This window comes from Physeter macrocephalus, chromosome 9, assembly GCF_002837175.3.
Source record: "Physeter macrocephalus isolate SW-GA chromosome 9, ASM283717v5, whole genome shotgun sequence".
Classification (NCBI taxonomy): domain Eukaryota; kingdom Metazoa; phylum Chordata; class Mammalia; order Artiodactyla; family Physeteridae; genus Physeter; species Physeter macrocephalus.
Window position 1 is genome coordinate 2,232,588 of NC_041222.1, and position 17,205 is coordinate 2,249,792.

Here is a 17,205-nt window from a genome sequence, read left to right on the forward strand (position 1 = left end):
GGGCCTCCCTCTGCTGTGGCCTCTCCCGTTGCGGAGCACAGGCTCCGGACGTGCAGGCTCAGCGGCCATGGCCCACGGGCCCAGCCACTCCACGGCACGTGGGACCCTCCCAGACCGGGGCGCGAACCCGGTTCCCCCGCATCGGCAGGCGGACGCGCAACCACTGCGCCACCAGGGAAGCCCCTAGAGACGTAATTTTAAGAGCAGACACTGTAAAACTCTTAGAGGAAAACATAGGAAGAACACTCTGTAACATAAGTCACAGCAAGATCTTTTTTGATCCACCTCCTAGAGTAATGGAAATAAAAACAAAAACAAATGGGACCTAATGAAACTTAAAATCTTTTGCACAGCAAAGGGAACCATAAACAAGATGAAAAGACAGCACTCAGAATGGGAGAAAGTATTTGCAAATGAATCAATGGACAAAGGATTGATCTCCAAAATATATAAACAGCTCATGCAGCTCAATATTAAAGAAACAAATAATCTAATCCAAAAATGGGCAGAAGACGTAAATAGACATTTCTTTCTCCAGAGAAGACATACAGGTGGCCAAGAAGCACATGAAAAGCTGCTCAACATCACTAATTATTAGAGAAATGCAAATCAGAACTACAATGAGGTATCACCTCACACCAGTTAGAATGGGTATCATCAGAAAAGATGAACCAGTTTTCAGGGCAGAAATAGAGACACAGATGTAGAGAACATATGTATGGACACCAAGGGGGGAAAGCGGTAGGGGTGGGGGTGGGGTGGGATGAATTGGGCGATTGGGATTGACATGTATACACTGATGTGTATAAAATTGATGACTAATAAGAACCTGCTGTATAAAAAAAATAAATAAAATTTAAAAATTAAAAAAAAAACTAGTACTAAACTTTCTTTGGGTCATTTGTATGGAAATACATTAATATAAATGTTTCAGACATTACATGAAATTCCTTAAAATCTTATATGTTCTGGTATAATGTTATAAGTCATAATTCTAGTTATTATTTTAAATTGTATATCTCAGAAATAACTAAAAAAAGTAAAAATAAGTGATTAGCTCTTCCTAATGCAACCTCTCACTAGAGATCCATGGAGACATAAAAAGGATAAAAACTTGCAATAAATTTGGAAACTAGTGTCTGTAGTTAACATATTCAGTAATCTGAAATGAGTTTCTACTTATCGTAAGGATAATGGAAATAGATTTAAAACTGGAATTACTAGTTCATTCTTGTAGTGTCTGAGAATTTTGGGTAGGAAAACCTTTTGCTTTTTTACTCGTTGTCTTAACATCTGGTATAGAAATGCAAATCTTTTACTCATTAATCCACTTACAGAAATTTGCGTTTTACTCATATCACATAACTATTCAAGTTTATTAGTATGAAGATGTTTATTGCAGCATTTTTATGATAGGAAAAAACAGGGAAGCAGTATGAATGTCCATTAGGAGGGGATTGGTTAAGTAAATTGGTTCATTATATGCTACACTCTACACAGTAAATATTGATGTAATTCTATATGCATTAAAGAAACCTGATATATTATTAAACTAAAAAGGCATGTTACAGAATATTATATATAGTTTGATCCCATTTATGTAAAATAATAGATAAACTGACGTATATTTAAATATATAGAGAAAATGCATTTTCAATGGTGGTTATTTCTGGGAACTAGAAAGGAAAAGCAGTAAGGTGTTTTTTATTTCTTGCTTTATACACTGTATAGTATTTTTGTTTTCTAAGCAACATACTTTCAAAACTGAAAAAGAGGGTCTTCCGTGGTGGCGCAGTGGTTAAGAATCCACCTGCCCCTGCAGGCAACGTGGGTTCGAGCCCTGGTCTGGGAAGATCCCACATGCCGCGGAGCAGCTAAGCTTGTACGCCACAACTACCGAGCCCATGCACCTAGGGCCCGTGCTCCGCAACAAAGAGAAGCCACCGCAGTGAGAAACCTGTGCACCACGACGAAGAGTAGCCCCCACTCACCGCAACTAGAGAAAGCCTGCGCGCAACAATGAAGACCCAACGCAGCCATAAATAAATAAATTTATTTGTTTGTTTATTTTAAAAGAAATTGAAAAAGAAAGAAAAACATAAGGTCTCTGTGACAGATTGTTTGTAAAAGTCATTCCCTTCCCCATATCCATGCCCATGAGTCATCCCCCTCTCACACTGACGCTGGGCTTGGCCGTGAGATTTGTTTTGCCTGATGGGACAGTGCAAACATGATGGAAAGACTTGAAAAGAAAAATGCATATCTGAGCTGCCCTCCCTTTTGCTGCTGTTGGGGTCCTTGCAACTACCTCATGTAAATGGACCCAAGCTAGCCTGTTAGATGATGAGAAACATGTGACCCAGCACCTTAGCCGCCAGCCAGGCTAAACATTCAAGGGAGGCCATCCACTACTAGCTGTCCACAGTTGCATGAGTGAGATAAGAAGTGTACCATGCTGTAATCAATGAATATTTATTATTCCTTTATGACACAAATGGCTTTTGAGAGTACAGCGCTCTCAAGATTTCATTGACTCTGTTTGATTCAGGTTAGCTTCCACGTACCAATAGCCATGCCCACAATATTTCGAGACACTCCCCTTTCTCTCTTCTAGACTGTTTTACAGGTAACCTTGAGCTTATCAGGCTTCTACAAGACAGCCAAATCCTTAGATTCTTTCCCCAGATCTATTTTGTCCCCCTGAAAGAATGTACTTGGCGCCATTTTCATAAATTTCTTCACAGGCTTTAATGAAGAGGTTTTGCCCTGGGGATGAGACTGTCTAGGTGCTGTTTATAGCTAGCATTTCTCAACTGGGGCTTTTACATTTATGCATTAGAAATTGTTGTATTTTTCAATCTTGAAAGTTCTGGAATTTGTGGATTTCCTCTTTTCCTTTTCAGCCCTGCTCGCAGCTAGTTCTTTTTTGAGTTCATCTCTTTCTCATATTTTGTTTCATGTGCCTAATAGCATACTGTTTCCTGGCTTATTTGTATAAATCCACAAGTTCATTAGTCACATTATCTACTTTCCAAGTTATTGCAGGCAAATGCAGTTTTGCCACTGTATTATATGACAGCCTTCAGTAACAGTTACTTGACACTCAGTCTCAATGCCAGTGTCACATAATGTATTTCTTAGGACAATATCCTAGTCCTGATACCGGTTTCTCTACTGGCTTTTCCTGTAATAGCTCTACTGGCTGCTGTAATAACTCCAAAATTTTTGTACCTTACTATAGTAGAGATTTATTTCGGCTCCCATGTTAGCTACAAGTTGTCTGCAGTTCTGAGGCTCCATTAAATGTACCTTCTGTGTTCCAGGCTGAGGAGCAGCCCTATCTTGGTCTTAGGTCAGAGGGAAAAGTAAAAATGCTGAACCATGTAATACCTCTTAAATCTTCTTCTCAGACATGTGGTAGATAACTTATATTTCATTGGCCAAAGCAAGTTAAATGGCCAGGCCCAAGGACAAGGATATATAGTTTCATTTATAGGGAGGGGGTAGAATAGTTGAGAACAACAATACCACCTGCACATCCACTTCTAGATTTATTCCCTAAAGCAATGTTTTTCCAAGTGCTGAGTTCTTAGCTGAAGACAAACATGTGGAAGTTATCAGTATATAAGTGAGTATGAATAAGAGCACCCAGAAAGAAGGGAGATAGTGCTAGAAACCTCATGGGAGAGGCATCTACAGAGGAGCCTACAAATGAGCTGTCAGAGGTAGGAGAGAAGAACAGGGAAGAATGTGTACTGGACCTCCGTAATAGAACTATTTCTGCTCTAAAAAATGTAACTTTTTTTTTTTTTAAGGAAAGCCTGAATGCAAGTGCTTTAAATCCGTCCAGTTTGTATCATCATGACTCAATTTCCAAGTAGCATACGAGTTTTAAAATTAATGTATGTTTACTTGTCATTACAGAGATTTGCCACAATATGGGCAGAAGCAGTGGCAGTCTTATTTTGGAAGAACTTTTGATGTTTACACCAAACTCTGGAAGTTCCAGCAGCAGCACCGGTAAAGGATTTTTACAGTTAAAGGAGAGTGAGGGTGCATTTTTTATTAGTAACAGTTTTGACTAATATATACCACTGCAGTGCTTTTTATCTCTTCGTGTATCTTAATATATTTCATCTTTGTGACCCAAATGAAAACAAACTGATTTTTCCCTATTTATTTAAGGTTTTCAAATGTAAATACTATTTGATTTTTAATGATGATATTATATGAAATGGCGCAGATTAACTCTAACATGGATAGGCAGATTCATGGTTTCATTCTAAAAATAGATGTTTTTTGGGCAAAGCTATTTGGCAGGGGGGTGTTGCTTCTAATTTTCATGCATGTAGGTCAAAGAAGTTTGTTTTTATATTTCAACTTACTTTAAATAGATATTTTATAAATGCTTTTTGAATTTAATTGAATGCTGTTGAAATCTCATGAAAAATTCATGAATTTCAATTTATGTATTCAAAATTTCATGATGAATTGGGTGGTACTTTATCCTATTAAATTAACAGATTTGGTTATTTTTGAAATTTATAGTCTCTTATTTCTATTTTCTTATTTCCTATGTAAAACAGACAAGTCTTGGATAATCGGTATGGCTTGAAGCGGTGGCAAATAGGGGAAATTGCTTCTAAGATTGGGCAGCTATACTACCATTATTAGTAAGTGAATTGCAAATGGAAAGCATAAAGCATTGTCCTGTTAAACACAGCATGCAGAAGTATGCATCGATACATCCCTGGTAGGAGGGAAAACTGAGGAGTTACAAATGAAATCCTCAAAGTTCAGATCATATTGATCAAGACAGCATTTTTAAATGACCTTCCATAATCAAAGTGACATTATTTGCTTCAGAGGCTCACCTTCCACACAGTTCGTTTGGTCAGACTCATTTGTAAACGTAAAGGAGTATGATCTTGGTTTTAGATAAAAGATAAATACTAAATGAATTTTATGGTTCTTAATGGCTTCACCTGAATCTTGATACCGTACAGAGACATATCATAACTGGTATGTTTGAAGGAGTGGTTTTCAGGAGGATGCCTTAAAGTTCATCCTCATATATGTCTAAAAGGTTACATGAAGTCAATAAAGATACTTTAGACTGTATCCTTAGAGCAATATTATCTATATAGTCCCACCCATGAGTCAAGGAAAGAAGAGAGCTCCTTTTAGGATCTAAATATCTTATTATCATTAAGTGATACCAGGTATTTCATAAAAAGGCTTGGACCATTTGTGGTTTAATAGGCCAGAAAATTCCTTCCCTTCCCTGTCTTTTGGCATGCCACCCAGATTCCCATCATTAAAATCACCTTCCCTGGTAGAATATTTTCTTAAGAAATCCCTTGTAACACTACAAATGTTATTGTATGTCAACTATACTCCGATTAAAAAAACAAACTAGAAATGTTAAACAGAAAATCCAACTCACTAGCATCCTATGAAGATTAATATGGATTAGTCCATTTCTGAGTCCTCTGAGAAAAAACTAAAGAAATGAGCCAAAGGACAAATTACTATTTGAATTTGGGGAAGGTCATGAAGGACCTGGTCCCAGGTGGGAAGATTTAACTGAGTAGAAGGCTGTTTGGAGAGGCCCTTCGAAGAATGAGAATAATGTGTACTCTGGGTTGCCATCAAAAAAGGCTTGGGAGCAGCGGGGAGGTGTTTTTTTTTTTATTATCGTTACTATTCTTTTTATACATTTTAAGGGTGATATGATTATTGCTTTGCTGATTCAAATTTAGGATAGTCATTCCCATCCCTTGGAGTAGAGGAAGAGAGGAATAATGGAACAAGTATTTATCATGGTGAAGAGTTTGAGATCCTGTCAAATGTAAAGAGTTTCTTTTTCTTTTCATAGCCTGCGCACATCTGAGACCAGCTATCTGAATGAGGCTTTCTCCTTCTATTCTGCAATCAGACAGAGATCATATTATTCTCAAGTCAATAAAGAGGACAGGTATGCACCTGCCATTTTCAGAAAGAAGAAGATAAAGCACTCAGCGTTTTTAGTCTGTGGAAATTATGCAAAAAATTACACATTTATTTATAACTTTAATTCATTTAATGGGCTTTATTGAGTGCCTGCTATATACTAGACCTTCTTAAGCATACGGAGATGTGTTACCTAAAAACAATAAATACTACAGATGTTGTAACAGATGTCACAGTACCAGGGTAGAGTCAGAGCACAAAGGAAGGCTGGATTATTTCTTTATGAGAGATTGGAGTCACACCAAGTTTCATAGAAAAGAAACAACTCCAAAATGAGGCTTAGCTGATACCTTTGTTCTGTTTAGCCTGTGTCATCTTAGTTCGTGTACATTCAAAACCCTGTTGACAACTGTCATATAGGACCAAAGAAAAGGCTGTAATGCTGTTTGAATTTTCTTTTATAAATCCAATACCATTTTGCAGTTGTGTAGCTCCACTGTTAGGGAAAAAAAAATCATGTAGAAGTTATTCATCCCCAATAGTAACCTGTTGAGCGCTTATTATGTATCTCGCGGTGTGGTCAATGCTAGGGTGAGAGAAGGAAAATGAAAAGAAGCCGGACAAGTGTACTCTTTCCCTTTTAATATTTATTTATTTTTATTTCTTTATTTTCTTTATTTTTTCGGCTGTGTCAGGTCTTAGTTTCCGCACGCGGGATCTTCATTGAGGCAAGCGGGATCTTTCATTGTGGTGCGCGGGCTCTTCTTGTGGCACGTGGGCATCTCTCTAGTTGTGGCGTGCGGGTTCCAGGGCATGTGGGCTCTGTAATTGTGGTGCGCGGGCTCCAGAGCACATGGGCTCTGTAGTTCACAATATGCGGGCTCTCTTGTTGAGACGCATGAGCTCAGTAGTTGTGGCACGGGCTTAGTTGCTCTGTGGCATGTGGGATCTTAGTTCCCCGGACCAGGGATTGAACCCGTGTCCCCTGCATTGGAAGGTGGTTTCTTTACCACTGGACCACCAGGGAAATCCCTTTCTTTTCCTTTTAGATGATTACCTTTTCATGGGTGTCCCAGACATATTTGGAGTACAGGTAGATTCCAGATGAGAAAGTAATTATTGAAGAAATCAGGGATCTGCTGGAGAATCTTTATTGCTAGCATTCCAGGAATTGTTGGAATATCTGAAAGTTCTTTCTACTCTCAGCAACAGAACTCACAGTTGTTATATTAAGTAGAAAGATTATATTCTCTTAGAAATAGAAGAAAACATAGTTTTTACCTATTTTTCTAGAGAACACTTGGTGGTTGGCTACCATAAGCTTTCCAGCTAAATAGCAACATTTTGGGGAAAGCCCCACTCTTGTAAATCCCCTTCATTCCCTTGCAAATCTTGTTCAAACTTGTCTAGAGGAGTTTGCTTGAAACAAGTAAGGTGTGTGGATGCTGAAGTCTACATTTTTCCCCAAAGTCGTTTTGGCCTTACTTCCTCCTTCTATCAGGAAGTTCCATCAATTACTATCCTTTCAGATTTTCTTATGGTTTGCTTCAGATACTTTAACTATAGATGTATTTCCTCCAACTCCCCCTTTTTTTGCGTTCATGTTGTACAATTTGTCTGAATTCTGGGGGAGATAAATTATATCCCTAAAAAATGCAAAAGGGCTACGTAACACTTTATGAGTATGAAAAATACATATAAGCAAAGAACTATTTTAAGCAATAGTAAAATACCTTATATAATTAACTTTTCCGCATTTTCTAATTTGCCAGAAGGGAAATTGGCCTTAGGTCCCTTGGCTTAAAACCCAACAGTCTGACTTATTAAAATCATTTTCTACCCTAACAGCAAACACCACACATGAATTGTTTTCCTGTGCTGCCTCCTAGAGCAGGGTAGACGAACAGAGGTGGGATTGTTTGGAACCAGGACGACAAAATCTCTTGCCTTAGGCCACTAACTTAGCATCAAAGGACAGTCCAGTCTGTGAAATCTTGACCGTGTTCCCTGTACCTTAGGAGGGATTTTGTTCAGTTGGTAAGTTGTTTGTTTCTCAGTTCACCGAGGGCAAGGGGGCCAGTCAAGGTAGCAGTTGGCAGCAGCTGCTAAAATCAACAGCTGGTAGATTAAAACTGAGTAAGAAAGTATTCCACAATTTCACAGTAGCTTTAAAAAGCAAAAATCTCTCCTCCAAAGGCCAAGTTCTCTCTGCATTGTCTCAGTACCTAAGGATTGTGTCAAAGCCAGGAGGAATGGTATGTTCCAACAATTACCAAGGTGACTGCCTGTCACCAAACATACACAACTCTCAGCATGTCTCAATTCCGTGGCCCATCCTGTTTAGCAGAGGAGACAATAGCACATAATCACTTGTCCTAGAAGCTGCAAACCCCTATGGTTGTAAATGACTAAGGCTGAATCTGGTCAGAGTTAGATACTGAGAAGGTGAAGTTTCCAAGCACACAGAGGCTGGGAGGAGATATTTCAGTCAGCCACCCGGAAAAACAGTTTCTCAGGCAGATGGGTCAAGAGTCGGCGTCTTACAAGCAGTGGTCCTAACAGGTTGGACAAGGCGGCAATTCTGGAGTGCCAGAAGAACTTTGCCAAACAAAGACATGCATGTCACCTCTAGTGGTGACAGTACTGAAGTTTTTATTTTTTATTTTCTTAATTTATTTTATTTTTGGCTGCATTGGGTCTTCGTTGCTGCGCACGGGCTTTCTCTAGTTGCAGTGAGTGGGGCTACTTCTCGTTGCAGTGCACGGGCTTCTCATTGTGGTGGTTTCTCCTGTTGTGGAGCACGGGCTCTAGGTGCGCGGGCTTCAGTAGTTGTAGCTTGCGGGTTCTAGGCTACAGCCTCAGTAGTTGTGGTGCACAGGCTTAGTTGCTCCGTGGTATGTGGGATCTTCCCGGACTAGGGCTCGAACCCATGTCCCCTGCATTGGCAGGTGGATTCTTTTTGTTTGTTTGTTTGTGTGTTAGTTTCTGCTGTATAACAAAGTGAATCAGCTATGTATATATATACATATATCCCCATATCTCCTCCCTCTTGCGTGTCCCTCCCACCCTCCCTATCCCACCCCTCTAGGTGGTCACAAAGCACAGAGCTGATCTCCCTGTGCTATACGGCTGCTTCCCACTAGCTATCTATTTTACATTTGGTAGTATTTATAAGTCCATGCCACTCTCTCACTTCGTCCCAGCTTACCCTTCCCCCTTGTTAGATTCCATATATATGTGTTAGCATACGGTATATGTTTTTCTCTTTCTGACTTACTTCACTCTGTATGACAGACTCTACGTCCATCCACCTCACTACAAATAACTCGATTTCATTTCTTTTTTATGGCTGAGTAATATTCCATTATATATATGTGCCACATCTTCTTTATCCATTCATCTGTTGATGGACACTTAGGTTGCTTCCAAGTCCTGGCTATTGTAAATAGAGCTCACAGGCTAATTCTTAACCACTGTGCCACCAGGGAAGCCCTGAAGTTTTTTTGTTTTTTTTTTTTTAAAAATGAATTTATTTATTTATTTATTTTTGGCTGTGTTGGGTCTTCGTTTCTGTGCAAGGGCTTTCTCCAGTTGCGGTGAGTGGGGGCCACACTTCATCCCAGTGCGCGGGCCTCTCACTGTTGTGGCCTCTCCCGTAGCGGAGCACAGGCTCCGGACGCGCAGGCTCAGTAGTTGTGGCTCACGGGCCTAGCCGCTCCGCGGCATGTGGGATCTTCCCGGACCGAGGCACGAGCCTGCGTCCCCTGCACCGGCAGGCGGACTCTCAACCACTGCGCCACCAGGGAAGCCCAAGAAAAATATTTTTAAAAAACATAAGGAGAAGGTGTAAATTCAAAACAGGTAGAAGGGGGAGGAAAGTGAATTATGATCATTACAGTAAAAAGTATGAAAGGAATATATATGAAAAAAAGTATAATTATAGCACGAAATAATAAAGTAGAAACAAGTCCAAGTACATTGGTAATCATAGTCAATGAAAGTGATCTAAACTTCCTAGGGAAAAGTCAGAGATTATCAGTATGCCTTTTTAAGAAAAATTCAGTAATATACTATCTACAAGAGGTCCTCCAAAGATATAAGGTACATAGGAAAAGACAAATGAGACAGATACTAAGAGGAAGAAATGCTGCTCTATTTATGTATACATTATTTATATTTAAGGCAGAAAATATTATTAAGGATGGAGCTTTACTTCGTGATGATAAAAGGACCAACTCAGGAAAATAAAAAAATTCTAAACTTGTATATGCCCAGTGATGTAGCATAATAATAAACAAAGAAAAAAGTAGCGTATTTTCAGGGAGAAATTGATAAATGGTCGCATGTATTGTACATGGAGGTTTTTTTTTTTTTTTTTTTGCGGTACGCCGGCCTCTCACTGTTGTGGCCTCTCCCGTTGCGGAGCACAGGCTCTGGACGGGCAGGCACAGCAGCCATGGCTCACGGGCCCAGCCACTTCGCGGCATGTGGGATCTTCCCGGACCGGGGCATGAACCCGTGTCCCCTGCATCGGCAGGCGGACCCCTAACCACTGTGCCACCAGGGAAGCCCTCATGGAGAATTTTAATATAACATTTAATAATTTATGTGTCAAGAAGATAAGCAACTATAAGATTTGAGTAACATAATTGAAAACTTGTTCTAATGTGCATGAAAGTGTGTACAACAATAAGCGAATACACATAATTTTCAAGCTTATATGAAACTTTTGTGAAGTTGACCTATATTTGTCACAAAAAAATGTTTCAATAATTTTTCAAGTATACATTGTCTAACCGTGGTGCAACGCCATTAAAAATTAAGAATGAGACATAGTTTAAAAAGATCATTATGTTAATCAGTAGACACATTTCTAAATAATTCATGGGTCAAAGAGGAATTTAAAAAATTTTTATTATGGAAAATGCGAAACATATACAAAAAATATATTGTTGTAAGGTTATTATATTTGTAATGCAGGATGTGGAAAACAGGAAGTAGAAATTGGAAATGTCTGGTTTGAATTGATAAGGGATAAATATATATATGTATTTTTGGCTACACTGTGAGGCTTGAGGGATATTAGTTCCCCGACCAGGGATCGAACCCAGGCCCTCAGCAGTGAGAGCTCGGAGTCCTCACCACTGGACCGCCAGGGAGTTCCAGATAAGGGATAAGTATTAAGGGTCAGGCGTGAAGAGGTGTAATATAGATTGTAAATAGCCTTTAATAAGTTAAGGACATGTGTTGCTCTTCCTAGCAATCACGAAAAGAAGAGTAATGAAGAAGTATAAGTAAGAAGCTGATAGAGGATATAAAATAGAATACTAAAATGTATTTGATTAGCTGAAAAGAAAGCAAGGAGGGAGCAGTAGAGGACCACAAACACAGAAGGGGCAAGTAGAAAACAAATAGCAGGGTGAGAGTTGCAAACTCAGCCAAGGCAACAGTAAGGCTAAATGTAAATGGTCTGAGTTCCTGAGTATACACGGCAGAGATTTTCAAAGTGGATAAAAAAGCAAGGCCTAACTATATACTGTCTACAAAAGATGCATCACAATGAAAAGACAGGTACTTGAAAGTAGAGGGATAGAAAAAGATACGGCATACAAATAGTAAGCAGAAGAAAACTGGCTTGATTGTATTAACGTTAGAAAAATAAGATTTCAAAACAAAGACTGATTTTCCTAGAACTCTTTTTGCCTCATATTTTCCTGACTGTTGTCTTCTCATCTTTTTTTAATTAAAAAAATTTATTTGTTTATTTATTTATTTTTGGCTGCATTGGGTCTTCGTTGCTGCCCACAGGTTTTCTCTAGTTGTGGCGAGCAGGGGCTACTCTTCATTGTGGTGCATGGGCTTCTCATTGCAGTGGCTTCTCTTGTTGCAGAGCACAGGCTCTAGGCGCACGGGCTTCAGTAGCTGTGGCACACGGGCTCAGTAGTTGGGGCTCGCGGGCTCTAGGGCGCAGGCTCGGTAGTTGTGGCGCACGGGCTTAGTTCCTCCGCGGCATGTGGGATCTTCCTGGACCAGGTCTCGAACCCGTGTCCCCTGCATTGGCAGGCGGATTCTTAACCACTGCGCCACCAAGGAAGCCGTCATCTTCCTTATAATTAAAAAAAAAATTTTTTTTATTGGGGTATAGTTGTTTTGCAATGTTGTGTTAGTTTCTACTGTAACGTCTTCCTTATAGTCTTAAGCATTACTCTTGCTAAGATGCCTTCTCTCACCCAGGATCCTGTCCTGTGGGCTCAAATTGTAATCATTGTAATATTTTGTAATATTACATCATTGTAATATTTATTCCACTATTTTAAGTATTTATCCGTCTCCTCTACATTTTAGATAATTTTCTGTCTGTAAGATCTGTGAGGGAAGGGACTGTGTCTATAGTTTTTTTTTTCTTAAATCATTCTAATCTAGTACTTAGCATAGTGCCTGATGCATCTAAGTTTCAATAGATACTTGTTGAATGAATTAATATATGAATGAACAATGTAATGAACCAATGAGTAAGAAATGTGTTAAAAGACTATAGGTTATATGAAGCAATGTTTATAACTGTGCAAAATCAAAAGAGTTTAAAAAACTATCCGAAAGTTAGAAAAATCAAAAAGCATATTTTTTTAAATCTCATGAATAATTTTCCATTTATCTACCCTAGACCTGAGTTGGTAGTTAAGAAGCTACGATACTATGCAAGATTTATAGTAGTTTGTCTTCTCCTCAACAAAATGGATGTTGTAAAGGATCTGGTGAAGGTAAATGTACTTTAAAATAATTAAAATCCTAATCTCTCATTGTCTATGGATAATTTTGTTTTTTAAAAATAGATTTAAGGTTAAAATAATTTTGATATATCTAAATCATTACAACTTTGAGAGTATGGTAACTTCTGACAAGGGTAATGATAAAAAATTTTTCCAACTCTTCATATTTCAAATACACCAGAGATAATTGTCTTAATTTCTTACTTTTGTCCCCTCAGCTTATTTTACATTTCATCACCCATCAGTGAATGGTTGGCAAATGCAAACAAAAGTTAAAATATTTGGTTTAAGAAAATAATTGAGAAGTTAGGTCAAGAAAAATGTTTTACAAAGGTGTGAATGAGTTTTGATTTTTCCTCCCTTTAGTATGTCTGCATCACTCTGTCCTTCATTAACTCAGGTAATTAAGAGTTAACTGCCTTCTAGATTCACTTAATATCTGTAATTATTGCATGCTACATTCTGGTTACACTCTGTATTCAGTTAGTGGTTTCAATGGCATACTTCTTGATTTTTTGGTGCTCGAGTATAACATGCTAGTTTTTGCTTTTTTTTTTTTTTAATTGAAGTAGAGTTAATTTACAGTATTGTGTCATTTTCAGGTGTACAGCAAAGTGATTCAGTATAACATGCTAGTTTTGACAAGCCTTCTTCCTCCATCCCCAGTTACTAATAAGATTATTTCCAAAAGAAATAGTATGATATAAATACAAAGAATTTATATTCTTTTTTTTTTAATGTTAAAATTTTGGGGGTTTACCTTTAAGAGTTTCCTGTTAATAAAGTCACTGCTGATGTAGCACTGAGTAGGTATGGGTCACTGTGGATTTCTATAAAGATCTTATTGATGTGTTATCATTTTGGAGTTTTTGATTTTGAAGCAGGCCCATGTAATTTTCACTCTGTTTTGGTTATAACTGGGACTGTATATTGATAATAATCAAACTGCTTAACTGTATCAGTTTCTGTCAGGAGTATGGTACAATATACAACCTATTTTTATGGGTTTTTTTCTGTAACCATTTCTCTTCGTGATATTGTAAAATCAGGAGCTCTCGGATGAAATTGAAGATTATACTCACCGCTTTAATACTGAAGATCAAGTGGAATGGAACCTGGTGCTTCAAGAAGTAGCAGCTTTCATTGAGGTCAGTTCTTGACAAGAAAGGTTGTCATAATTATGTATGTAAATGCATATGTGGTATACTTTTTTATTGTGTGTATATGTCAAAAAGAAGGAATAACTTCTTATATTGACATTTTGTCTTGGCCATCAACCACTTACTGCTTTTTCTCCAGGCAGACCCTGTGATGGTATTAAATGATGATAATACCATTGTTATCACGTCTAATCGCCTTGCCGAAACAGGAGCCCCATTGCTGGAACAGGGCATGATTGTGGGACAGTTGTCTCTGGCTGATGCACTCATTATTGGTAATTGTAATAACCAGGTAAACAATTGTGAAGGAATTATGCTTAAAATTCACTTTGAAAAATAGTACTTTTGATTGTTACAGAATTATTTCCTTGTAAATATCCTAACATCCATTTGCTAGGACATAATTAAATTATGCTGCGTCTATATATGGACTGTATTACAGACATTTAAATGGTTTAGAAAGAATTTTTAATCACAGAAGAAGATACTTATGATATGGCAAGTGAAAATAATATGGATCTATGTAAACAGAATTATTTTATTATATATGTTAAAATATCTACGTATAATACATATATGCACAAGAAAAAGACAAGGAAGAAATTTACCAATATTGTAAAAGATTTATCTCTAAAAAATTTAGCAAAATTTTAAGTGATTTTTATTTTCTTCCTTACAACTTTCTAAATCTGTATATTACCTTTACAATCAGGCAAAACTGGGGGAGGAGTTATTTTTAAGTACATTTGTCAAAAGCAGATTTTTTCATGACAGAATAGTCCCATGACGATGAGGATTTAAGGTACTAGAAATGTAATTTACTGAAAATTATGGGATATTGGCAGAGTCACCAGCGGATACACTTTTCTATATTGGAAAAGTCACCAGTGGATACACTTTTCTATATGTATTACTTACACAAGTTTTAGTTTTGGACCCTTCCCTTACATCTGTCATTTTTGTTGTTGTTAACTTTTTCTTATAATTCTCCAGTTTTGGATTTTAAAGCTTTAATTTGCAAATTTCTAAATTAAAACATTTTAGTTTAAATTAAAACCTTGCCTACATGAAGTTCTTTAGAAGTATTATTCAAAATAGAAAAGGAGGGGACTTCTCTGTTGGTCCAGTGGTAAAGAATCCGCCTTACAATGCAGAGGACACGGGTTCGATCCCTAGTCGGGGAACTAAGATCCCACATGCCACAGAGCAACTAAGCCCCACGCGCCAAAAGGACTGAGCTCGCGTGCCTCAGTGAGAGAGGCTTTGTGCCGGAAACTACAGAGCCCACGCGCCCCAGAACCCGTGCGCCACAACTAGAGAAGAGAAAGCCTGCACGTCACAGCTAGAGAGAAACCCGCACACCGCAGTGAAGAAGCCTGCATGCCACAACTGAGACCCGACGCAGCCAAAAATAAATAAAAAATAAGTTGTTAAAAACAAAACAGGGCTTCCCTGGTGGTGCAGTGGTTAAGAATCCGCCTGCCAATGGAGGGGACACGGGTTCGTGCCCTGGTCCGGAAAGATCCCACATGCCGCGGAGCGGGTAGGCCCGTGAGCCACAACTACTGAGCCTGCGCGTCTGGAGCCTGTGCTCCGCAACGGGAGAGGCCGCGACAGTGAGAGGCCCGCTCACCGCGATGAAGAGTGGCCCCCACTCGCCGCAACTGGAGAAAGCCCTCGCACAGAAACGAAGACCCAACACAGCCAAAAATAAATATAAAATAAATAAATAAATTTAAAAAAAATAGAAAAGGATACAGTCTTTTCTCTTTTTCTTTTTTTTTGCCGTGCCACGCGGCTTGTGGGGTCTTACTTAGTTCCCCAACCCGGGATTGAACCCAGGGCCCCGGCAGTCAGAGCGCCAAGTCCTAACCACTGGACCTCCAGGCAGTTCTCAGGATTCAACCTTAAACATTATGTAGTGCCAAAATGTAATGAAGTGATTTTAAAATGGGCCATAGTCATATTTCAGCCTGGCTGTTTTGCCAAAAGTTAACATGTTTTATGGGATCTAATATAGGTCTCTGTGTTTACGTGACTACTTTTTGTTTTTAAAAATACCTATGGAAATTGATGGATTGATAGAAGTATTGATAGATGGAGCAAGACGTGATGAAGCAAATATAGAAAAATGTTAATGTTATAGGATCTAGCTATTGAGCATAAGGGTGTCACTGTACAATTTTTTTAACCTTCTGTCTTGAAATTTTTTGGAATAAAATATCCAATGTCATCAGGTACACGTGAAAGTCAAGAGTAACAATATGATTAAACACTTCAAGGTCTGCGTAGTGCATTAACGGTCAGGTTTGTTTTCCTTGCAGGTTAAGTTCAGTGAACTAACTGTTGACATGTTCCGGATGTTACAAGCCCTGGAAAGGGAGCCAATGAATTTAGCTTCCCAGATGAATAAACCAGGAATGCAGGTGATCTTCTCCCTACATCTGCAGTCTGCTGCTCCTGCTCCTCGTGGAGTGCTGTTATTCAGCGAATGCCATGAGTGTGAATAAAGAATTCTCCTGATGAGACACAGGAGAAATAGAGAAGCATAATGCTAATAAAAAAAGATATTTAATGAAGAGGATAGTAAAAATAGGCATTGATAGTTCATATGTCAAGTACAGTTTGTATAGTCATCCGTCTGTATCCCCGGGGGATTGGTTCCAGGACCCCCGTGGATACCCAAACCCGCAGATACTCAAGTCCCTTTATAAAGTGGCATAGTGTTTACATACAACCTATGCACATCCTCTCGTATACTTTGAATCATTTCTAGATTACTTATAACATCTAATAGAATGTAAATTATATGTAAATAGTTGTAAATACAATGTAAATGTTATGTAAATAGTTGCTGGTGCACAGCAAATTCAAGTTTTGCTTTTTGGAACTTTTTGGAATTTGTTTTCTAAATATTTTTGATCCGTGGTTGGGTGAATCCACGGATGCAGAGGACCGACTGTATGTGCATTGTTTTCTGTGTGTAAATACAGGAATCAGCTGACAAGCCTACCAGGCGAGAAAACCCCCACAAGTACCTGCTCTACAAACCAACGTTCAGCCAACTATACACATTCTTAGCAGCATCTTTTAAGGTATCTATCATCCAGTACTTTTTAGTATAGGGGGAAAGTGTGCCTTAAATGGAATCTGAGAGTCACTCTTCTCTTTGAATATTTGAGTCAACGATTTAGGAAAGGGCTTCCCTGGTGGCGCGGTGGCTGAGAGTCCGCCTGCCGATGCAGGAGACGCGTGTTCGTGCCCCGGCCCAGGAAGATCCCACATGCCGCGGAGCGGCTGGGCCCGTGAGCCATGGCCGCTGA

At 38.8% G+C, this 17,205-nt stretch overlaps 1 protein-coding gene across 4 annotated transcripts in view; it reads left to right on the top strand.

Annotated features, from left to right (window-relative positions):
• SCAI (suppressor of cancer cell invasion) overlaps positions 1 to 17,205 on the top strand; it is a 135,367-nt gene that overhangs the window by 86,521 nt on the left and 31,641 nt on the right. For all 4 annotated transcript variants that reach the window (XM_024126481.3, XM_024126483.3, XM_024126482.3 and 1 more), the window contains 8 exons: positions 3,925 to 4,020; positions 4,587 to 4,673; positions 5,879 to 5,977; positions 12,617 to 12,713; positions 13,772 to 13,870; positions 14,022 to 14,174; positions 16,207 to 16,308; positions 16,876 to 16,977. In XM_024126481.3, the coding sequence (XP_023982249.1) occupies positions 3,925 to 4,020; positions 4,587 to 4,673; positions 5,879 to 5,977; positions 12,617 to 12,713; positions 13,772 to 13,870; positions 14,022 to 14,174; positions 16,207 to 16,308; positions 16,876 to 16,977 (835 nt within the window). The remainder of the gene's footprint in view (positions 1 to 3,924; positions 4,021 to 4,586; positions 4,674 to 5,878; positions 5,978 to 12,616; positions 12,714 to 13,771; positions 13,871 to 14,021; positions 14,175 to 16,206; positions 16,309 to 16,875; positions 16,978 to 17,205) is intronic.